At 50.9% G+C, this 22625-nt stretch overlaps 2 protein-coding genes across 16 annotated transcripts; one reads left to right on the top strand and one right to left on the bottom strand.

Moving 5' to 3' along the window:
* Positions 1-86: 86 nt before the first annotated feature.
* On the bottom strand, positions 87-18921 carry BSCL2 (BSCL2 lipid droplet biogenesis associated, seipin). Of its 15 annotated transcripts, none has more exons than XM_074013403.1 (11): positions 17752-18921; positions 16237-16553; positions 12512-12593; positions 5082-5225; positions 2873-3007; positions 2592-2689; positions 1099-1240; positions 894-960; positions 606-686; positions 431-511; positions 87-340 (listed from the first exon to the last, which is right to left on the bottom strand). In XM_074013403.1, exons 2-11 carry the CDS (start codon positions 16446-16448, stop codon positions 174-176), a joined length of 1209 nt encoding a protein of 402 aa, XP_073869504.1. In that variant the 5' UTR covers positions 16449-16553; positions 17752-18921; the 3' UTR covers positions 87-173. The 15 variants fall into 15 exon arrangements, with proteins under 15 accessions (XP_073869504.1, XP_045227922.1, XP_015289613.2 ...); XM_045371987.2 differs by having other exon boundaries at positions 606-692; positions 18606-18921; XM_015434127.3 differs by having other exon boundaries at positions 18606-18921.
* A 293-nt stretch (positions 18922-19214) lies between these two features.
* GNG3 (G protein subunit gamma 3) lies at positions 19215-20700 on the top strand. Its single transcript, XM_005577570.4, has 3 exons — positions 19215-19423; positions 19804-19903; positions 20184-20700. The coding sequence occupies exons 2-3, from the start codon at positions 19805-19807 to the stop codon at positions 20310-20312; spliced, it is 228 nt and encodes a 75-aa protein (XP_005577627.1). The 5' UTR covers positions 19215-19423; position 19804; the 3' UTR covers positions 20313-20700.
* Positions 20701-22625: the final 1925 nt, after the last annotated feature.

Here is a 22625-nt window from a genome sequence, read left to right as displayed (position 1 = left end):
ACCTCCCCTCTAATGGTGGCAAGTGAGAGATGTCTGGGGGACACAGGGTTTTCAAATGGCCGTGAATCCATTTCAGAGTCAAGGAGGAAGCTGACACAAAATAGTTTATTGAAGGAAAAACGAGGGGAGAGGGGTCAGGTGGGAAAGTGCTGGAATGTGAGGAGTCTGCCCCTTCAGGAACTAGAGCAGGTGGGGCGCTGTCGGAGAGCACCCTCAGCGGGTTCGGAGCTGCCCAAAGTTTCTGGGACAGGGGCAGAAGCAGGAGCAGGAGCAGGAGCAGGAGCAGGAGCAGGCAGGTTGGCCTCCGTCAGCAGAGCTGCATCTTCCCAGGAGCCTGAACCTGGGCCAGGAAAGGGAAAAACAAAATCCCAAATGGGATATTAGATTAACCGGGGGTCCCACCCAGGACACGCTGCAGGATGCCCCTCACCATCACTGGCCTCAGGCTCTAGCTCCTCTTCTCCGCTCAGGGGCTGCTGATCTGGTTTCTCCTCCTCAGACAGCTGACCCTCTGCAGCCAAAAGGGGAACACAGGGGTCAGACCCAGACACTCAAGGAGAAAGCCAAGGAGTCAGGAAGGAGAGAGTGTGGCGGCTGCGCCATACCTGTCCCCGAGGGATCTTCAGGGCTCTCACCATCCTCTGTAACATCTGATTGTGGAGTTGACTCCTCCTGGCCTTCAGGCCCTGTGTCTCAAAAGCAGGAGAGGACAGGTTAGGGTTAGGGTAGCTGTGCCTGGATGGCAGTGTCAACCTCACCTTCCTCACCTTTCCTTTGACCCTTGTCTCAGTCAGTGATACCCTAAGCCTCATACTGGATGAAGCAGGGACTCCCTCTGGTCCAGGCCAGCTCAACCTAGCCCACCTCAACAGCTCCCCAACCAACAACTTTACCTGGCTGATGAGCAGAGATCCTTCGTTGGACTTCCTTCCGGGAATTGTCTCTTTTTCGGATGTTAACCTGTGGAGGAAAAACCACTGAGCAGCAGGGACTGACTTCCCTCACTAACAATCAGGGCCCTCACACCCTAACCCCCAACATACCCCTGACCACCCACAAAGATCAAAGGGACAAAAGGGGGTCCTTGCTCCTTTCCACCTGCAAAGAGAAGCGGTGTCGGGGCCAGATGCCCCCCCACACCCACTGCATGTAGCTGAAGAGCACGATGACGCTGAGGAAGGTGAAGTTGCTGGCGACACCTATGAAGGCACAGGTCATCGGGAAGTTGTACAGCAGGTATCTGAGGCAGGAAGTAGGGACAAGAAGGGAGTAGCAGTTACCAGAGAGTACTGGCCTTCTCATGTCCCAGAAATAATTTCTAGGGCAATTCAAGTGAGTTTGGCTACAGCCGGCTCTGCCGCCCCTGCCTCCCACCCGCACAGTTCCCAGAACCTGCTGTACCAGGTTCCAACAAAGGCCAAGGACCTTGGGAAGTCTCCTGTGGGAGGGCCGTAGGCCACAGCCTCAATGTTGTCTGTCTCTCAAGAGTCACCCCAACTCTTGCTGAGCCAACGGTTCAAGACAGTAGCTCTCAACTCTGTCAGCCCATCAGCCTTCCTTGGGGTGCTTTAAAAAATTCTGCTCACAGGCCGGACATGGTGGCTTACGCCTACAATCCCAGCACTTTGGGAGGCTGAGGCGGGCGGATCACAAGGTCAGGAGATAGAGACCATCCTGGCTAACACGGTGAAACTCCATCTCTACTAAAAATACAAAAAAAAAAAATGAGCCAGGTGTGGAGGGGGGTGCCTGTAGTCCCAGCCACTCAGGAGGCTGAGGCAGGAGAATGGCGTGAACCCGAGAGGTGGAGCTTACAGTAAGTCGAGATCGCGCCACTGCACTCCAGCCTGGGCAACAGAGCGAGACTCCCTCTCAAAAATAAATAAATAGGGCCGGGCGCGGTGGCTCAAGCCTGTAATCCCAGCACTTTGGGAGGCCGAGATGGGTGGATCACGAGGTCAGGAGATCGAGACCATCCTGGCTAACACGGTGAAACCCCGTCTCTACTAAAAAATACAAAAAACTAGCCGGGCGAGGTGGCGGGTGCCTGTAGTCCCAGCTACTCGGGAGGCTGAGGCAGGAGAATGGCGTGAACCCGGGAGGCAGAGCTTGCAGTGAGCCGAGATCTGGCCACTGCACTCCAGCCTGGGTGACAGAGCAAGACTCCGTCTCAAAAAAAATAAAATTAAAAAAAAAAAAAAAAATAAAAATAAATAAATAAATAAAATAAATCTGCTCACTTGGGTGCAGCCCTCAGCCCTGGATTTCTGGGTGGAAGGCAGGGCAGAGGGAAGATGAAAACGGATGATGGAGGGTGGCAGGGGTAAAAAACAAAAATGTAAAATTCTGATGCCTAGACAAGACCTTAACAAATCCTGGTTCAGCTGGTCTGGGTGGGGTGCCCAAGGGTGTTTTTAAAAAGTTCCCCAGGGAGCTGATAGGCCAGTATACAGCAGCTTTGAGACCCTCTGGCCTATGTGAAACCCAACTCAGCTCTGCTCTGTGAACCCATTACCTCTGCTTGGGACCCCCTTGGTGGAAGGTTAGCCCTCATGAGAGTTGCCCAAGGTCCACTCCAGTTGGCCCCTCACCTGAGCCCAGTGAAGTGCGCGTGGATGCGGAGGTAGGCTCCGTACAGCTGGATGCGCTTGCTGTGGATCTCAATGATCGCTCCAGTGGTTGGCACATACTGCGGGGGGGGGGGGTGAGGGCGGCATCAGGCCAGGGCCCTGCCGCTGGCACTCTTACCCTCCCCATCTGAGCCTCACTTCCAGCCTCTCAGTTGTGATGTCTCCTGAGCCTGGAGGCTCCTCAGGTAGAATCCTGGGCTAATGGGAGGGGCTATCTCCTAGTCATCGTTCACCTCACTCACCGAGTTCTCTCTATAGTCTGCGTAGAGTTCCACCTCCAGCAGCTGCTTCTGCTCTGCAAAGCCAAACAGCAGGAGGCTAGAGAAGACCAGTGTGTCCAGCATCTGGAGCAGGTCTGAGCGGTAATGCAGCATCACCTGCCGGGGGTGGGAAGCAGAGGCTGGGAACAGGTGCGCCAGATCCCCATGACCCTATCTACCCCTCAACCATCCCTGAGTAGTCTAGGAAGGTGGCTTCTTCCTTAGGTCCCCGGCTCCCTCACCTTCACTTCCTACCCCTCAGTCTTCATCCAACCATTCCAATTGCTTGAACCTCTCCCCCTACCCAACCACACTCTATTATAGAGCAAAGGCCCCTCCGTCCAAGAAACCTTCCTGGATTAAGCCCAACACTGTCTCTGATCGGCCTTTCCCACCAAGTAGTTCTGTAATCCAGTATGGGATCTAAGTCCCAGTGCACCATCTGAAGCTTTTTTCCCCCATGTAGATGTCAGGAATTTGCTTCATGATGAGGTTGTGTTGTTAATTAATGGAAGAATGGTGTCTTAACATTTATTAGGCCAGGTGCGATGGCTCACACCTGTAATTGCAGCACTTTGGGAGGCTGAGGTGGTTGAATCATTTGAGACCAGGAGTTTGAGACCAGCTTGGTCAACATGGTGAAACCCCACCTCTACTAAAAATACAAAAATTAGCCAGGTGTGGTGGTGGGCACCTGTAGTCCCAGCTACTTGGGAGGCTGAGGCAGGAGAATCGCTTGAACCCAGGAGGTGAAGGCTGCAGTGAGCCGAGATCACGCCACTGCACTCCAGCCTGGGCGACAGAGCGAGATCTCTGTCTCAAAAACAAAAAAAACATTGAACAGCCACTATGTGCTAACAGGAATTTTACATTTCCCCATTGAATCCAAACTAGTCTTGCTATGAGGCAGTTACTATTTTTTTTTTTTTTTTTTTGAGACGGAGTCTTGCTCTGTCACCCAGGCTGGAGTGCAGTGGCCGGATCTCAGCTCACTGCAAGCTCCGCCTCCCAGGTTCACGCCATTCTCCTGCCTCAGCCTCCCGAGTAGCTGGGACTACAGGCGCCTGCCACCTCGCCCGGCTAAGTTTTTGTATTTTTAGTAGAGACGGGGTTTCACTGTGTTACCCAGGATGGTCTCGATCTCCTGACCTCGTGATCCGCCCGTCTCGGCCTCCCAAAGTGCTGGGATTACAGGCTTGAGCCACCGCGCCCGGCCGGCAGTTACTATTATACCCATTTTATAATACTTTATACCCAAGAAGTTAAGTCAGGTGACCCAGAGCTAGCTTGTTTCTGAATGAGGACACAAACCCATGTCTGTCTGGCGTTAAAGTCTGTTTTCTGAGAGCAGCTCCACTCTTCAAACTTAACCCCAAAGCTGGGTGTGCTCATGAGATACCTGGGGTGTCTGGCAAAGGTTTCTGGTTTGGTAAGCTGATTCCTTTTCTTTTCTTTTTTTTTTTTTTTAAAAGACAAAGTTTTGCTCTTGTTGCCCAGGCTGGAATACAGTGGTGCGATCTCGGCTCACCGCAACCTCTGCCTCCCGGGTTCAAGCAATTCTCCTGCCTCAGCTTCCTGAGTAGCTGGGATTACAGGCATGCACCACCATGCCCAACTAATTTTGTGTTTTAAGTAGAGACGGGGTTTCTCCGTGTTGGTCAGGCTGGTCTCAAATTCTGGTCCTCAGGTGATCTACCCACCTCGGCCTCCCAAAGTGTTGGGATTACAGGCGTGAGCCACTGCGCCCAGCCTTGATTCCTTTCTTTATCCTGATGTGTCTGTGACCTGAAAGCCAAGGGTGTTTCCTCCTGTGGAATCCCTACCCAGACATTCTTTTTTTTTTTTTGAGACGATCTTGCTCTGTTTCCCAGCAGGGAGAACAGTGGTGCAATCTCGGCTCACTGCAGACTCAACCTCCCAGGTTCAAGCGATCCTCCCACCTCAGCCTCTAGAGTAGCTGGGACTACAGTCGTGTGCCATCATGCCCAGTTAATTTTTTAAATGTTTTTTGTAGAGATGGGTTTCGCCATGTTTCCCAGGCCAGTCTTGAACTCTTGGGCTCAAGCCATCTGCCTGCCTCGGCCTCCCAAACTGCTAGGATTACAGGCATGAGCCACCGCATCCGGCCCCCTACCCATTCTGATCCTGCTATCTTCCTCCACACCTTCTCAGACAGGCCACAAACACTTACCGAACGCGAAGAAGTGGAGATGATTCGGCCACCTCTGGTGTAGCAGGAAATGGTGACCAAGAACATGCCCAAATCTTGATTCACAGGGGACTCCGGCAGCTCAAGCTCTAAGGTAACACGATACGGCTGTCCATACATCAGCACCTGCCGAAGGTAGCCCCCATTTCTTTTAAAAAATTTTTGTTGAAAATGTACCGTCCCTATTCCACCTCCCTCCTAGCCCCCCAACACCCCCAAATACTCGGCCACAACCCTCTTGGGTGGCCTAACAGGCCTTTCTTTTTTTTTTTTTTTTTGAGACGGAGTCTCGCTCTGTCGCCCAGGCTGGAGTGCACTGGCCGGATCTCAGCTCACTGCAAGCTCCGCCTCCCGGGTTTACGCCATTCTCCTGCCTCAGCCTCCCGAGTAGCTGGGACTACAGGTGCCCGCCACCTCGCCCGGCTAAGTTTTTGTATTTTTTTTTAGTAGAGACGGGGTTTCACCGTGTCAGCCAGGATGGTCTCGATCTCCTGACCTCGTGATCCGCCCGTCTCGGCCTCCCAAAGTGCTGGGATTACAGGCTTGAGCCACCGCGCCCGGCCTAACAGGCCTTTCAATCTGTCATCCCAAGAAGGTGCTGCCCCCTTCTGGTGGCTGGAGCCTCCCATGTCCAGGTCTTCGGTATCCTGTTGGCTCTCCTGAATCAGACTCGCTACCTTGTTCCCAGAAAGGCTGTGTCACGTTTCTTTTCCAAAAGTGAACCGTCATGTTGCCAACTGGGCCATCTGTGACTCTGGCCTATGTGCCGGTGGGGCTATCCCCAGGGCCCAACCTGCCCTTACATTATTAATCAAGTACTGACGGTGCTCAATCTCCCCAGCCAGCTTTGGCACAGTCATCCTCGCTCCAGATCATCTTTTTGCCATTCTAGGTCCCTTATCTTGGTTCTGTTGGTAGCACCCCAAGACTCAGAGTAGGAAGACTCCTTCACAGGTATCACTCTCAAGAGGTTAAAGATTTGCCACCAAACATGCCCTAGTTTTACCTATTTCTATATTCTTCTAACCCCTTTATTGATTCATATCTAGCAACAAGGCCCTCACACAGTAGTACATAAAAATCACAGGGGTGAGGATAAAGCTTTTGTTTTTAATCAGAGGTAATGGGTTTAAAAAAAAAAAAAGGGTTAGCCAGGTGCAGTGGCTCATGCCTGTAATCCCAGCACTTTGGGAGGCCGAGGCAGGTGGATCACCTGAGGTCAGGAGTTCGAGAACAGCCTGGCCAACATGGTGAAACCCCATCTCTACTAAAAATACAAAAATTAGCCGGGCATGGTGGCAGGCACCTGCAATCCCAGCTACTCGGGAGGCTGAGATGAGTGTAACACGAGGTCAGGAGTTCAAGACAAGCCTGGCCAAGACGGTGAAACCTTGTCTCTACTAAAAATACAAAAATTAGCTGGGCATGGTAGCAGGCACCTGTAATCCTAGCTACTCGGGAGGCTGAGGCAGAGGGAAGCGGAGGTTGCAGTCAGCTGAGATCGCGCCACTGTACTCCAGCCTGGGCGACAATGCAAGATTCTGTCTCAAAACAAAAAAACAAAAAACTATCTGTTGAAGAAAATGGATTCCATGAGATTCCTACCCTCTGTAGATACCAGAAAATTAAGCCAGTTGCTTCATAAACCTTTTTTTTTTTTTTTTGAAGACAAGGTCTTGCTCTGTCACCCAGGCTGGAAGGCAGTGGCATGATCATGGCTCACTGTGCCTGGAACTTCTGGGCTCAATCTATCCTCCTGCCTCAGCCTCCAAAGTACCTGGGACCATAGGAACTACAGGCACATGCAATGACACCCAACTAAAAAAAAATTTTTTTTTTGGAGAGACAGGGGTCTTGCTTTGTTGCTCAGCCTATGAATTCTTCCCCTCAACCACTCCCCCAGTCTATTAATTCTTTTCTTTTTTGAGACAGGGTCTCGCTCTGTCACCAAGGTTGGAGTGCAGTGGTGTGATCACAGCTCACTGCAGCCTCAACCTCCTGGGCTCAATTGATCTTCCTGCCTCAGCCTCCTGAGTAGCTGGAACTATAGGCATGAGCCACCACACCCAGCTAATTTTTTATTTTTTTGTAGAGACGGGGTCTGTCTCACTGTGTTGCCCAAGTTGGTCTTGAACTGCTGGGCTCAATGAATCCGCCTTGGCCTCCCAAAGTGCTGAGATTACAGGTGTGAGCCACTGCCCTTGGCCCAAATTCTTTGAAACATTAAAATAGGTAGTTCTCTTAGCCAGGCGTGGTGGTGCCTGCCTGCAGTCCCAACTACTGAGGAGACTTAGGCAGGAGGATCCCTTGAGCCCAGGAGTTTGAAGCTACAATCAGCTATGATTGAGCCACTGCACTCCAATTGGGGTGACAGAATGAGACCCCAACTCAAAAAAAAAAAAATTAATCTCCTCCAAGGGGATCCACAGAATTTAATACTAAAACCTTGTGAATAAATCCATGCCTTTGTTCACATTTGTCTGCTTGATGGGCAGATTCTCCTCCTTCTCTAACACTCTCATGTAATATTCACCCTTCCTTAAAAGATCCACTTTGGGTCGGGCACAGTGGCTCAAGCCTGTAATCCCAACACTTTGGGAGGCTGAGGTGGGTGGACTACCAGGTCAGGAGTTCGAGATCAGCCTAGCCAATGTGGTGAAACCCCATCTCTACTAAAAAAAATACAAAAATTAGCTGGACGTGGTGGCGGGCGCCTGCAATCCCAGCCACTCAGGAAGTTAAGACAAGACAATCACTTGAAGCCGGCAGGCAGAGGTTGCAGTGAGGCAAGATCACACCAGTGCACTCCAGCCTGGGCAACAGAGAGAGAGTCCGTATCAAGAAGAAAAAACAAAACAAAACAAAACAAAAAACAAAAAAAGATCTGTTTTGAACATCGCCATCTCCATTGTCTTAAACTATCCCAGAAAACACTGATCTAATTCTTCACAAATTATTCTGGAATGCAAAATCCACATCCTTTTTTTTTTTTTTTAGACGGAGTCTTACTCTGTCGCCCAGGTTGGAGTACAATGGCATGATCTTGGCTCACTGTGACCTCTACCCCTTGGGTTCAAACGATTCTCCCGTCTCAGCCTCCCAAGTAGCTGCGACTACAGGCACATGCCACCACGCCTGGCTAATTTTTGTATTTTGAGATGGGGTTTCACCATATTGGTCAGGCTGGTCTTGAACCCTGACCTCAGGTGATCCACCCGCCTTGACCTCCCAAAGTGCTGGGATTACAGGTGTGAGCCACCACACCTGGCCAGAATCCACATCTTACAGTTTGCCACTTAAATACATGCAAATGTATGCAATGTATAGTTTTCCATCAATGCTGTGAGCTCATTGAGAGCAGCGACCACATCTACTTCTAGCAAGCCGTTACACACAGTGGACAGATTATTTCATTCATTAATTCATTTAAAAATGTTCATTGTCAACAAACAAAATGTTCAACCTCTTCTAATTATTAGGGACATGGGCTGAATTTGCTCTCATCCTCCTTTTTTTCCTCCCTTCCTCATGTGACAGTCTCACACCTGATCATTTCAGTTCAGGCTCCCTCCCTTGGCTCCCTGCCTCCCCATTTTGTGGCAATGGGCCACAAAACTGTATGCACCATTCCAGGTACTGCGGCTTTCTCATTTCTTCTCAATAAAGTTATGTGTTATTATTTATTTTTTTGAGATGGAATCTGCTCTGTCACCAGGCTGCAGTGCAGTGCCGCGATCTCAGCTCACTGCAACCTCTGCCTCCTGGGTTCAAGCGACTCTCCTGCTTCAGCCTCCCGAGTAGCTGGGATTACAGGTGTGCGCCACCACGCCCAGCTAATTTTTGTATTTTTAGTAGAGACAGCGTTTCACCATGTTGGCCCAGATGGTCTCGATCTCTTGACCTCATGATCCTCTGCCTCGGCCTCCCAAACTGTTGGAATTACAAGTGTGAGCCACCGTGCCTGACCCCTATTTTTTTTTTTTTTTTGACACAGCGTCTCACTCTGTCACCCAGGCTGGAGTGCAGTGGTGTGATCTTGGCTCACCACAACCCACGCCTCCTGGGTTCCAGCGATTCTCCTGCCTCAGCCTGCCAAGCAGCTGGGACTACAAATGTATGGCAGCACACCTGGCTAATTTTTGTATTTTTAGTAAAGACGGGGTTTCCCCATGTTGGTCAGGCTGGTCTCAAACTCCTGACCTTGTGATCTGCTTGCACTGGCCTTCCAAAGGGTTGGGACAACAGGCGTGAGCCACTGTGCCCAGCCTATTATTATTGAGACAGAGTCTTGCTCTGTCACCCAGGCTGCAGTGCAGTGGTGTGATCTCGGCTCACTGCAACCTCTGCCTGCCGGGTTTAAGCGCTTCTCCTGCCTCAGCCTCCTGAGTAGCTGGGATTACAGGCCTGCGCCACCACGGTTGGCTAATTTTTGTATTTTTAGTAGAAATGGGGTTTGACTGTGTTGGCCAGGCTGGTCTTGAACTCCTGACCTCAGGTGATCCACCTGTCTCCTCAGCCTCCCAAAGTGCTGAGATTACAGGCGTGAGCCACTACACCTGGTTATAATCCTAACACTTTGGGTGGCTGAGTCGGGAGGACCACTTGAGCCTAGTAGTTTGAGATGAGCCTAGGCAACATAGTAAGACCTTGTCTCTACTAAAAATTAAAAAAAAAAAAAAAAAGGTCAGCTGGGCATGGTAGCACACACCTGTAGTCCCAGCTACTTGGAAGATCACTTGAACCTGGAAGGTTAAGGCTGCAGTGAGCCACGATTGCATCACTGCACTCCAGGCTGGGTGACAGGGCAAAACCTTGTCTCAAAACATAAAATAAAATAGAACCCCAGACTCTATAGTTTATACTCTTCCCTTCAGAGGTGTGACATTCTATCATTAGATCAGTTTCCTCCCAAGTACCACTTTTGAAAAATAACTTCAGGCTGGGCATGGTGGCTCATGCCTGTAATCCCAGCACTTTGGGAGGCTGAGGTGGGCAGACCACCTGAGATCACGAGTTCAAGACCAGCCTGGCCTACGTGATGAAACCCCATCCCTATTAAAAATACAAAAATCAGCTAGGTATGCTGGCATACACCTGTAACCCCAGCTACTTGGGAGGCTGAGGCAGGAGAACTGATTGAACCCAGGAGGCAGAGGTTGCAGCGAGCTGAAATCGTGCCATTGCACTCTAGCCTGCGTGACAGGAAAGAAACTCCGTCTCAAAATAAATAAATAAATAAATAAATAAATAAATAAATAAAAAATAACTTTAGGCTGGGTGTGGTTGCTCACTCATGTAATTCCAGCGCTTTTGGAGGCTGAGGTGGGTGGATCACCTGAGGTCAGGAGTTTTAGACCAGCCTGACCAACATGGTGAAACCCTGTCTCTGCTAAAAATACAAAAATTAGCCAGACGTGGTGATGGGTACCTGTAATCCCAGGTACTCGAGAAGCTGAGGTGGGAGAATAGCTTGATCCCGGGTGGTGGAGGTTGCAGTGAAGCGAGATCGCGCCACTGTGCTCCAGCCTCAGTGACAGAGCAAGACTCTGTCTCAAAAAAAAAAAAAAAGAAAAGAAAGAAAAAGAACCTATCCTTTATCAGAGCCTCCTTCAGCTTGCCTACCATAGAGGGCCCAGTCCCCATATGCATTTCTCAGGGTTCCCAGAGGACTGGCCAGATGCCAGTGTGACGTCCCATTGTTGACGTCACACTGGCATCTGGCCAGTCCTCTGGCACAGTACCCTTTGTAATGACAGGTTGCACATATTTGACAACAGTTTCATAATTTTATATAAATGCTTTCAAAACTCTTGGGTAGATGCCCATGTTATTCCAAAGTAATAACTGATTTATTCATTAAGGTCTAAAACATTGCTTACTTCACCTAGCAGATATTGCTTATTTTACCTAGCAGATAAATAGATAATACTTCACCTGATACAGATGGTCCTTAATTTACGATGGGGTTACATTCCGATAAACCCATCTAAGTTGAAACTATCATAAGCTGAAAATGCATTTAATACACCTAGCCTAAAGAACTTCATAGCGGCCGGGCGTGGTGGCTCATGCCTGTAATCCCAGCACTTTGGGAGGCCGAGGCGGGTGGATCACAAGGTCAGGAGATCGAGACCATGGTGAAACCCTGTCTCTACTAAAATTACAAAAAATTAGCCGGGTGCGGTGGCGGGCGCCTGTAGTCCCAGCTACTTGGGAGGCTGAGGCAGGAGAATGGCGGGAACCCGGGAGGCGGAGCTTGCAGTGAGCCGAGATCGCGCCACTGCACTCCAGCCTGGGGGACAGAGCGAGACTCCGTCTCAAAAAAAAAAAAAAAAAAAAAAAAAAGAACTTCATAGCTTATTTAGCCTAGCCTATCTTGAACATGCTCAGAATATTTACGTTAGCCTACCTATAGTTGGTTAAAATCATCTAACACAAAGCCTATACTTATAATAAAGTAGTGAATATCTCATGTGATTTATTGAATACTGTACTGAAAGTGAAAAACAGGCTGAGTGCAGTGGCTGACGCCTATAATCCCAGCACTTTGGGAGGCCAAGGCGGGCAGATCACAAGGTCAAGAGATCCAGACTATCCCAGCCAACATGGTGAAATCCCATCCCTACTAAAAATACAAAAAAATTAGCTGGGTGTGGTGGTGCGCGCCTGTAGTGCAAGCTACTCAGGAGGCTGAGGCAGGAGAATCGCTTGAACCCGGGAGGTGGAGGTTGCAGTGAGCCAAGATTGCACCACTGCACTCCAGCCTGGCGACAGAGACTCTGTCTCAAAAACAAAAAAAAGAGTGAAAAACAGAATGGTTGTACAGGTACGTGAAGTACAGTGTCTACGGAATGTATGTCACTTTTGCACCACTGTGAAGTTGAAAAATTGTTCAGTTGAATTATCGTAAGTCAGGGACTATGTTGAGAAAGAACACGTCTAGCACCTGCTGCAGAAATATCAATCAACACACACAACTCATTTTAATTTCTTTTCCTTCAAAGCTTCCTCTTAGTCTTTTTTTTTCCCTAAGACGAAGCTTCGTTCTTGTTGCCGGCTGGAGTACTATGGCGTGATCTCGGCTCACCGAAACCTCCTCCTCCCGGGTTCAAGTGATTCTCCTGCCTCAGCATCCTGAATAGCTGGGATTACAGGCATGTGCCACCACGCCCAGCTAATTTTGTATTTTTAGGAGACACAGGGTTTCTCCGTGTTGGTCAGGCTGGTCTCGAACTCCCAACCTCAGGTGATCTGCCTGCCTCAGCCTCCCAAAGTAGTGGGATTACAGGCGTGAGCCACCGCACCTGGCCAGTCTCTTATTACTCAATTTCTGCTCTCTAGGCCTTTCTCAAGTCTTCCTATTCCGAATCATTAAAGCTCTAAGGAAACCTCTCTCTAGTTCCGATACTCACCCGATCACGTCCACCCTTAGTCAGTGAGACATTGGCAACAGGGAAGGAGCAGAGTGAGGTGGTGGAGGAATCACAGTCGGTCCTAAATGAGAATGGAGGAGGATACTCTGCTAAGTTCGTCTTACTAGTCCGTCCACACACCTTGGCCCCCTAAGGCTCCCCTGCCCTCCTCCCTTCTCTCAGAACAGGCACCCTTCTCTATGTTACAAAGATGAAGAACAAATGTGGCCAGGAGATTCAAGATACCAGAATGATTATTTCATTCTCTTCCTATGACTTCAATGTATGTCCTCTCATTAGAGCAGATGTTCTTAGATGGGAATCTACAGATACTTAATTAAATAGTTTCACACTTTAGTGTTTCTAAAGACTTAAGGAGCTTGATAAAAATGTAAATTCCAGGGCCAGGCAGTGATGGCTTACGCCTGTAATCCCAGCACTTTTGGAGACCAAGGTGGGCGGATCACCTGAGGTCAGGAGTTTAAGACCAGCCTGAACAACATGGAGACACCCTGTCTCTACTAAAAATACAAAATTAGCCAGGCGTGGTGGCGCATGCCTGTAATCCCAGCTACTAGGGATGCTGGGGAAGAAGAATCACCTGAACTTGGAGGCAGAGGTTGTGGTGAGCCAAGATCACGCCACTGCACTCCAGCCTGGGCAACAAGAATGAAACTCCATCTCAAAAAAAAAAAAGTAATTTCCAGGGTCCCACCCCAAGAGATTCTGATTTGGTAGCTCTGGTCTGGGTCCCAGTTTGAGAAAACGCCTCCAAAAGGATCTACAGATGGTTATTAAGAGGCTCATGAACCCCTTCAATTGTAGGCAAATTTGCACGTGGGGGTGTGGGCGCAGCATATGCCTAGGCATGTATATACATTTTTATGGCAGGAAGGGCCATAAGATCCATTTCCTACAAGTTTAAGAAGCTCTGCTTTAGAAACTATAGCTCCAGACCAGGGACTTAAGGGAAAAAATGACTTTAAACCATTGATACACCTTTCCCTGCATCTGTTGACAGGTCCTACAACCACTGTTGAGAAGAGAGAACTAGGCTGGGTGCGGTGGCCCACATCTGTAATCCCAGCACTTTGAGAGGCCAAGGGGGTGGATCATGAGGTCAGGACTTCGAGATCAGCCTGGCCAACATAGTGAAACCCCGTCTCTACTAAAAATACAAAAAAAAATTAGCCAGGTGTGGTGGCAGGCACCTGTAATCCCAGTTACTTGGGAGGCTGAGGCAAGGCAGGAGAATGGCTTCAACCCGGAGGCAGAGGTTGCAGTGAGCTGAGATTGTGCCACTACACTCCAGCCTAGGCGACAGTGCGAGACTGTCTCAAAAAGAAAAAAAAAAGAAGCGAGAACTTGGTGGGGCGCGGTGGCTCACGTCTGTAATCCCAGCATTTTGGGAGGCCGAGGCGGACGGATCACCTGCGTTCAGGAGTTCAAGACCAGCCTAGCCAACATGGTGAAACCCACAGCATTTTGGGAGGCCAAGGTGGGTGGATCACGAGGTCAGGAGATCGAGACCATCCTGGCTAACACGGTGAAACCCCATCTCTGCTAAAAAAAAAATTAGCCGGGCGTGGTGGTGGGCGCCTGTATTCCCAGCTACTCAGGAGGCTGAGGCAGGAAAATGGCGTGAACCCGGGAGGCAGAGCTTGCAGTGAGCCGATGTTGCGCCACTGCACTCCAGCCTGGGCGACAGAGCAAGACTCCATAAAAAAAAACAAAAAAAAAAAACCCATCTCTACTAAAAATACAAAAATTAGCTAGGCGTGGTGGCACACACCTGTAATCCCAGCTACTTGGGAGGCTGAGGCACGAGAATCACTTGAACCAGGAAGGCGGAGATTGCAATGAGCAGACACTGTGCCACTTCACTCCAGCCTGGGTGACAGAGCGACTCCATCTCAAAAAAAAAAAAAAAAGAGAGAATTTGGCACTTCTTAGGGTTTGTAAAATGGGAAGGAACTAAGGGGCCAGTCAAGAGGCAAGACTCTCTGGGAGGCAAATTTATGCACCTACTCATCTTATGTTTCCATAATCTCTATTGTGCAGCAGACTTTCAGGGACTGGGTGTGGGGAAAAGAGAGATCAGACTGTTACTGTGTCTATGTAGAAAGAAGTAGACATAAGAGACTCCATTTTGTTCTGTACTAAGAAAAATTCTTCTGCCTTGAGATGCTGTTAATCTGTAACCCTAGCCCCAACACTGTGCTCGCAGAGACATGCGCTGTGTTGACCCAAGGTTTAACAGATTTAGGGCTATGCAGGATGTGCTTTGTTAAAAAAGTGCTTGAAGGCAGTATGTTTGTTAAAAGTCATCATCATTCTCTAATCTCAAGTACCCAGGGACACAATACACTGTGGAAGGCCACAGGAACCTCTGCCTAGGAAAGCCAGGTATTGTCCAAGGTTTCTCCCCATGTGATAGCCTGAGATATGGCCCTGTGGAAGGGAAAGACCGGACCGTCCCCCAAGCCTGACACCCATAAAGGGTCTGTGCTGAGGAGGATTAGTAAAAGATGGAAGGCCTCTTTGCAGTTGTGGTAAGAGGAAGGCATCTGTCTCCTGCTCCTCCCTGGGCAATGGAATGTAAAACCTGATTGTACATTCTATTTACTGAGATAGGAGAAAACCGCCTTAGGGCTGGAGGTGAGACATGCTAGTGGCAATACTGCTCTTTAATGCGCTGAGATGTTTGTATAGGTGCACATCAAGGCACAGCACCTTTTTTTAACCTTGTTTATGAAACAGAGATCTTTGTTTACATATTTTCCTGCTGACCCTCTCCCCACTATTACCCTATTGTCCTGCCACATCCCCCTCTTTGAGAGGTAGAGATAATTATCAACAAATACTGAGGGAACTCAGAGACCACTGCAGGTCCTCCGTATGCTGAGCGCGGGTCCCCTGGGCCCACTTTTCTTTCTCTATACTTTGTGTCTCTTTTCTTTTTTTTTTTTGAGATGGAATCTCACTCTTTCACCCAGGCTGGAGCGCAGTGGCCGGATCTCAGCTCACTGCAACCTTTGCCTCCAGGGTTCACGCCATTCTCCTGCCTCAGCCTCCCGAATAGCTGGGACTACAGGCGCCCGCCACTGCGCCTGGCTAATTTTTTTAATTTTAGTAGAGACGGGGTTTCACCGTGTTAGCCAGGATGGTCTCGAACTCCTGACCTCGTGATCCACGCCCCCCCAACCCTCGGCCTCCCAAAGTGCTGGGATTACAGGCATGAATCACCGCGCCCTCCCGGCATCTTTTCTCAGTCTTTTGTCCCACCTGATGAGAAACGCCCACAGGTGTGGAGGGGCAGGCCACTCCTTCACTGGGAGGCAGTAATGTAAAAGGCAAACTACTGCTTTCCTAATAGCTCCTGAAAGCCAGGCTGGTTCTGCACTAAGGGGTTGAGTTGGCTCAAAATTCTACATTGGCCCTTAGAGAGGGGTGATCCAACCAAAATAGAATTGATCCTCATAATGATAGAAGTGGATTTTTTTTCCTTTTTCTTTTTTTTTTAAACTAGATTTCAGTAATCAGAGGGAGAACTAGAACCCTAGCCCTGGCAACCCAAATCTAGCCTTGCGCTGTCAAAGTTGAGAAGTCCTGTAAGCACACCTGGCTCCAGTTTTCCTCATCTGTAAATGAGGGGATTGAACTGACCTCCAAGGGCCCTACAATTCCCATAGGAGTCCTCTATGTTGCTAGAACGCCCCTCTCACCTGTAGTAGAAATGCACGGGGCTGAGGTGGCTGACCGTCGGCATGTAGGAATAGTAGAAGGAGCCATAGAGGAAGACAGATACCCAGAGCAAGAGGAGGACGGTGCAGAAGAGCACCCCGAACTGCAGCAGCAGCCTGCGGGCACGGCCTGCCAAGACTTGGCCCACTTCCTGGGCCCACAGTAAGGCAGGTACTGGAGGATCGTTGACCATGGCCGGGAGAGCAGGGTGTCTGGCCCCAGGTTCAGGCCTTGCGTTCCTAGCTGCTTTGCCACCTGGACGCCACCCCTGGCCATGGGATGCAGGAGGTGGTGGTTCCTGGAAAGACAGAGGGGGGAAAAGAGTGACTCCTTTCCCCAGGGAAGTGGGGACAAAAAAGCTTACTGCACTGGCTTTGAGGAACGAGAGACAGCAGGATAGCAAAGTCACTGTTTCATATATACGGCCTTTCTCCAAATGATTGTGCCACTCAGGCAATTATCCCTTCCCTTTCCTCCACTGTTTTCCCTCCCGCCCAGTGCTAGATCTCCTCAGTGGAATTCCTTCTCCAGGCATTTGATTCTGGGACAAACCACCTTGATACTCATTCACAGCTATGTAACAAAGAAAGGAGCACCGGCCGGGCGCGGTGGCTCAAGCCTGTAATCCCAGCACTTTGGGAGGCCGAGACGGGCGGATCACGAGGTCGGGAGATCGAGACCATCCTGGCTAACACGGTGAAACCCCGTCTCTACTAAAAAAATACAAAAAACTAGCCGGGCGAGGTGGTGGGCACCTGTAGTCCCAGCTACTCGGGAGGCTGAGGCAGGAGAATGGCGTGAACCCGGGAGGCGGAGCTTGCAGTGAGCTGAGATCCGGCCACTGCACTCCAGCCTGGGTGACAGAGCGAGACTCCGTCTCAAAAAAAAAAAAAAAAAAAAAAAGAAAACCGGCCGGGCGTGGTGGCTCAAGCCTGTAATCCCAGCACTTTGGGAAGCCAAGACGGGCAAATCACGAGGTCAGGAGATCGAGACCATCCTGGCTAACCCGGTGAAACCCTGTCTCTACTAAAAATACAAAAAATTAGCTGGGCGTGGTGGCGGGCGACTGTAGTCTCAGCTACTCAGGAGGCTGAGGCAGGAGAATGAGCAAGACTCCGTCTCAAAAAAAAAAAAAAAAAAAAGAATGAGCACCTTACAATTCTTACAAAGAGCTTCACACACACGGTGATACTGAATCCACACTGCTAGGCAGCTGCACGAAGAGAATGTGCGACTTGCCTAAGGTCATACGGCCAGACTTGAAACCAGTAGCCCAAGAGTAGCCACAATTGCTTCCCGAGTTTCTCCTCTCCGCCTCGAGCTGAGCTCGCTCCCCGATACGGCTGCGCCCCACGCCAGGCGGAGCGCCCTGCAGCCAACTGCCGCTTCCCGCCAGTCCCCTCCGGCTCGAGGGGTGGGCAAAGCGCCCGGAGCCCCTACCTAATCGTGCAACCATGGAAACCAGCCGGCCGGCTGCCACAGGGCGACCGACTCACCAGCCTCGCGCGCTGCCAGGGCAACCGTGAGACAGGACTTCCGGCTCCCGGGGAAGTCCCGCCCCTCTCCGCCAGCCGCTTTGGTAGCCCTGGGAGGCGGGGCTTCGGCCCAGGGCGGGGTTCAGCGCGGCGTCCGGCGCAGCGGGGCGGAGCCTTCACGGGCTGCGAGGCTGGCGCCTCCCTGCGCTAGCCGCTGGCTCTCTGTGCGGCAGGTTTGCCTCCGGTTACCGTGACCAAAGGGGAAAGACGCCTGCCTCCCTGCAGGCCCCAAGATATGCCCCAGGGGATGCGCTGACTGCAGCCTCCGCTTGGCCCTCCCTCGAGACTGCAATCACATCCCTCTGTGCGCACCTTCACCACAGGCCATTTCACCGGCTAAGCGGGCAAGTGAGACGGTCATCCAGTTGGCGCTGATTTTTATCGCCCACAGCCCCTAGGCATCTAAGGCGGGGGCATTCGCCTAGAGCATGTTGCAGTCTGCGGCAACCTGGGCCTCCTGCGTTGTTGCACAGGCAGATTAGTCCCCTGTTCCCAGCGTGGTAGCATTTCAGCTCCGCGTTTTGTGGACCTTCTCTGACCCTAACTGGATGCAGTCTTCAGAGTCCCCACAGCACATTATCTAGACTAGCTTTTGGCAAGTGGTATCTTCTATTTTGTAGACGTCTATTACCCCAGATAAAGTCCTTCAGAGGGCAAGGCCAGTGTTGTGTACATCTTTGCACACTGTTGCGGGCGTGGGAAGTAATCTATTCAAAATGAATGAAATTCTTCAAACCAATCCACCACCCCCTACTTCACGCCAGCCCACCTATTTCCAGTATATTTCTGCTGACTGTCCCCACAAGGCCTCCTACCTCCTCTTTGTCCGGTCCTTTGATCTGGTCTCCGCACACCTCTTTTTCCCCAGCTTCCTCCTTTTGGTCTACCTTTTCTGTAGACATCTTCCTGACGAGCCTCTGCTGCCTCTGGATCTTCCACTGAGTCACTTGTGGCTAAGATGTGAAGTGGCAATCCAGACGCTGATACCTGTGGCGCATCACATTTTCCTGGATATGGAAAATGGAGGGTCCCTGGGAGAGAAACGAAGATTCAGGTGCTAAGTGCTGTGTCAGGGTAGAGGGAGGAAGGAAGGAGGGGGGCGACTGCCCAGCTGATGTCAGATTTTCAAATGAGCAGGGTCCCCCGCAGCCAGTACAGACTCCACTGCAGGGGCTGTCATAGGCCCAGACCACCCCATTTGAGAGGGGGAGTCGGCCTTGGCCTCAGCTCTGTTGGGGAGGGCTCTAGCCCAGACTCAGGATGCCTGCAATGGGGGAGGGGCAGGCAGTGAACCAGCGACAGTGGGGGTGTGCGCAGGGGATGCAGGCAGCTAGGCTCCCCCACTGGCCAGGCAGTTGGTATGTTCCAGGATCTGAGCAGCTCCTTCTAGCATCCTTCATCCTTCAGGTACCAGCCATCCAGGCAGTGCTTCAGCTGCAGAAACTGAGACCAGTCCTGGACGGACCTCTGGCCTGACCCTCCTCAGTGGCCTCCTTGCCTATAGTCACTGCTTCTGCATCAGATACTTTCAGCTGCAACTCCCTGCAGGGTGGGGCACCCATCTCAGGCAGAAGGTTTTGGTACCCTCCACTGACCCTACACCCAGGTCTGCTACTGCTGCTTGTGGCTTTAGGTGAGTAGGTAACAGCCTGTTTTTCTCCTGCTGGGGCTCACTGGAGCAGATAGAGGTGATGTACCCTCCTCATCAGGGTTGGTTGAGGTCTTCAGAGCTGGGAACACACATGGTTTGAAGGGCTGAAAAGTCTTACATCATTTGTGTAAGGTTTAACGATCTGTGGCCCAGGCCATGAGGGAGTTTGGGGAGCACCTCATCCCACCCTATTTTTTCCATGAGGAATACAGGGATGAGACAGTCCACTGGAGGAGGAGGAGGATAGGAGGGAAACAAAATATTGGGGTATGACCACAGCCTTGTAAAGGTTGGTGTGGAGTGAGCATGGAGGAGGGCCTCCAGCTGAGACGGTTCCCTGAGAGGTCCCTCTTTTTTTCCAGGATGAAAGGTGAGACCCCGGTGAACAGCACTATGAGTATTGGGCAAGCACGCAAGATGGTGGAACAGCTTAAGATTGAAGCCAGCTTGTGCCGGATAAAGGTAGGTGGGACCCTGGCTGGCTCTCCCATTAGTTGGCCAGGCCGTGCTGTGCTGCAGGTTCCCAAAGCTCAGGATAAGAGATGCGTTCTTTCCTGCACTCCCTGAGGTCAGGGGAGGAGTCTGGGGCCCTGCAGAGAGCTGTCCCCAGGTCTCTGTGGGGGATGAGGAATAAGACAGTCATAAGGAGCCCTGGAGATGGCAAAAGAGAACCCATTTGGGGAGGGAGGCTGCAGTACCCTTTAGAGGTCCTGGCTAACAGTACCCCTCCTGGCTGTCCCAGGTGTCCAAGGCAGCCGCAGACCTGATGACTTACTGTGATGCCCACGCCTGTGAGGATCCCCTCATCACCCCTGTGCCCACTTCGGAGAACCCCTTCCGGGAGAAGAAGTTCTTCTGTGCTCTCCTCTGAGCTCCCCTGTCCCTTCTCACAACTCCTCCCTTTTCCCTCTCCTGGGCCCTTCCTTAGGTCGGTAATTGTCGTGAGCCCCTGAGGCTCCCTGCATCCCATCCCTAACCCTTGCCTGACCATGTGAGGTTATTTGAAGCACAAGGCCCACCCTCATCTGTCGACCCCATTTCCTTCCACCTTTGTGGCCGACCCCAAGCACCCCAGAGATATGAGGCACCCTTTGCTCCACCCACAGCAGGGCCCCGTCAGACTGCCAGCGTCCTGCCCACTTCCTTTGATGACCCGCTCAGACAATGGAGAGAGGGATGGGCCAGGTTCTAGCTCTCAGTCTCACCTGGAGCTACTGGAGAGTAAAGCCATTTGAAGAATAAAGTCATCCAGAGCCTCAGGACAGCTCCTGTGTTAGAATTCTTGGGGGGAGAGGATCATCAAGCAATAGATCTGCCATACCCAGGGAATAGAGCCAATCAAAACAGGCTAGACATTGTCAAGAATCGGAGAAAAGCCGGGTCGGGGGATGGCGGGCGCGAGAGAGCGTCCACAGTGGAATAATTAAGTACAACAGACGCTCAAGAGGCTGCGGAGAACAAACACACACACACACAAACGTGCAACGAAGCCAAGTTAAAAGGTAAACAGGCCGAAGAGGGTGGATTTAGGGGAGGGTGGGGGAGTGCAGTCGCACAGCAGAGGAACTCTTAGAGGGGGAGGGGCGGAGCTTGGCTTCAGTTACCCCGACTGGAGCCGGTTTTATATCTAAGATGGCTGCGCCCACAGCCGCTCCCATTCCAAGATGGCCGTACCAACATGGCGGCCCCCACGTCAAGGAGTTTACCGTACAGGGCGTCTCTTAAAATGGCGGCCCCCAGGGAACAGGCGTTCTCAATATGGTCCCTTCCACCCTCTTCTGGTCTCAAAATGGCTGCCCCTTCCTTCTCCAAGTCGGGGCCCGCGCCCTGCGACCCTGAAATCGGAATTTCGATGTCCTCCCCATTAAGCCGAAGGCACACGGGCGGCCATAACGAAGAATCACTAAACAAGGGGACCCCAGGAAGCACAGTGTGGCCGACGCTGGTCGCGTGGATCTTGCAAGGGAATCTAGGTTTCTACATCTTGCCAAGCTTTGGAGCGGAAATATTAGCGGCGGGGGGTTAACCCCCAGCGATGTCCGTCTCGGTGCACCGCTCCTCAGTCGCTTCCTGGTCTTCCCAGGAGCTGGATAAGCCTGAAATTGCTCAGTTTGGGTTTCCTAGTAGAACTGGGGCTTGTTTTTACTTTCATTTTCCCCTTAGGCCGACTCAGCCACATCAGCCAGAAAGCTGTGGCCCCACGCCTAATGTGCCTTGCGGGAGTCCAGCATGCTGTTTGGGCAAGGACCAAACTTAAGGCTTAACATGTCATGGTCATCTCCAGGACTCAAACATGGCAGAGGTTGACGAACACCAGAATGCCTCCTAGACTCTTTTCCTTCCAAGGCTGCACAGAGCCGAGATGGGACCAGGGCCAAAGCAAAGAACGTAACAATCCCAGTATGTGTGCTCCTCGTAGAGTCAAGGTCCCCTAAACTCAGGGACGCATCCTTCTGAGGAAAAGTCTGGGCTAGCTGTTTTGTGCCTGGATATACTTTGGGAAGGGAGGCTGCTTTGAAATAGTAGGGACAGCTGATTACCTCCAGCTTCCAGGTACCTTTGCACAGAAGACAGCAAAGTGGAGAGAGGAAACCAAAGGAAGAAAGGGTGTTATCACCAGCAACTGAACTTAGCCTCCTCCTAAGGATATTTTCATGAATTCCAGGGACTCCCAAGCAGCTTTTTACTGTTGATGGCAACTTCTGAGCTCTAAGTCCTGGAGAGCTTCTAATTAATTCCCTCATCCTAGAGATGAACAAACAGAAAAGTTTGCCCTCCTGGAGTGGGATCCTACCCCCATTCTGTTGAGGAGGAGCCTCAGTTCCTTCTTGGCACCGTGAAAATTCCAGGAAGGATCAATCAGATCCATTTTAATCCCTGTATCCTGACAATGGCACATATCAGGCACCCAAATACCCAATGAATGGATTGTACTGTACATGCTTAAATGACAAATGCGGCAATGGCAGGGACCAAGCACCTTGCTTCCTCGTCCCTACTGTATCACGGTGTTGGGCAAATTCCAGGGGAGTAAGTCTAATTTTCCACAACAGCTCAGACATGATTTAAAAAAAAAAAAAAAAAAAAAAAAAATTGGAGTGTTTAATAAATGTAACCTTGATTTTTAAAAAAGCCGCTGTTGGGCCAGGTGTGGTGGCTCACACCTGTAATCCCAGCACTTTGG

The sequence above is a fragment of the Macaca fascicularis genome, chromosome 14 (assembly GCF_037993035.2).
Source record: "Macaca fascicularis isolate 582-1 chromosome 14, T2T-MFA8v1.1".
Taxonomy (NCBI): Eukaryota; Metazoa; Chordata; class Mammalia; order Primates; family Cercopithecidae; genus Macaca; species Macaca fascicularis.
The sequence above is the reverse complement of the archived record's forward strand: the minus strand, read 5'-3'. Positions and strand labels throughout refer to the sequence as shown.

Bases quoted from the DNA above. Each gene is read 5' to 3' on its own strand.
- GNG3 (XM_005577570.4), top strand. From the start codon at position 19,805: ATGAAAGGTGAGACCCCGGTGAACAGCACTATGAGTATTGGGCAAGCA. The intron at 19,904-20,183 runs GTAGGTGGGACC...TGGCTGTCCCAG, and splicing joins CCAGCTTGTGCCGGATAAAG to GTGTCCAAGGCAGCCGCAGA.
- BSCL2 (XM_045371987.2), bottom strand. From the start codon at position 18,692: ATGTCTACAGAAAAGGTAGACCAAAAGGAGGAAGCTGGGGAAAAAGAG. The intron at 12,594-16,236 runs GTGAGAGGGGCG...ATTCTCATTTAG, and splicing joins CCCGTGCATTTCTACTACAG to GACCGACTGTGATTCCTCCA. The intron at 961-1,098 runs GTGGAAAGGAGC...TTTCCTCCACAG, and splicing joins GACACCGCTTCTCTTTGCAG to GTTAACATCCGAAAAAGAGA.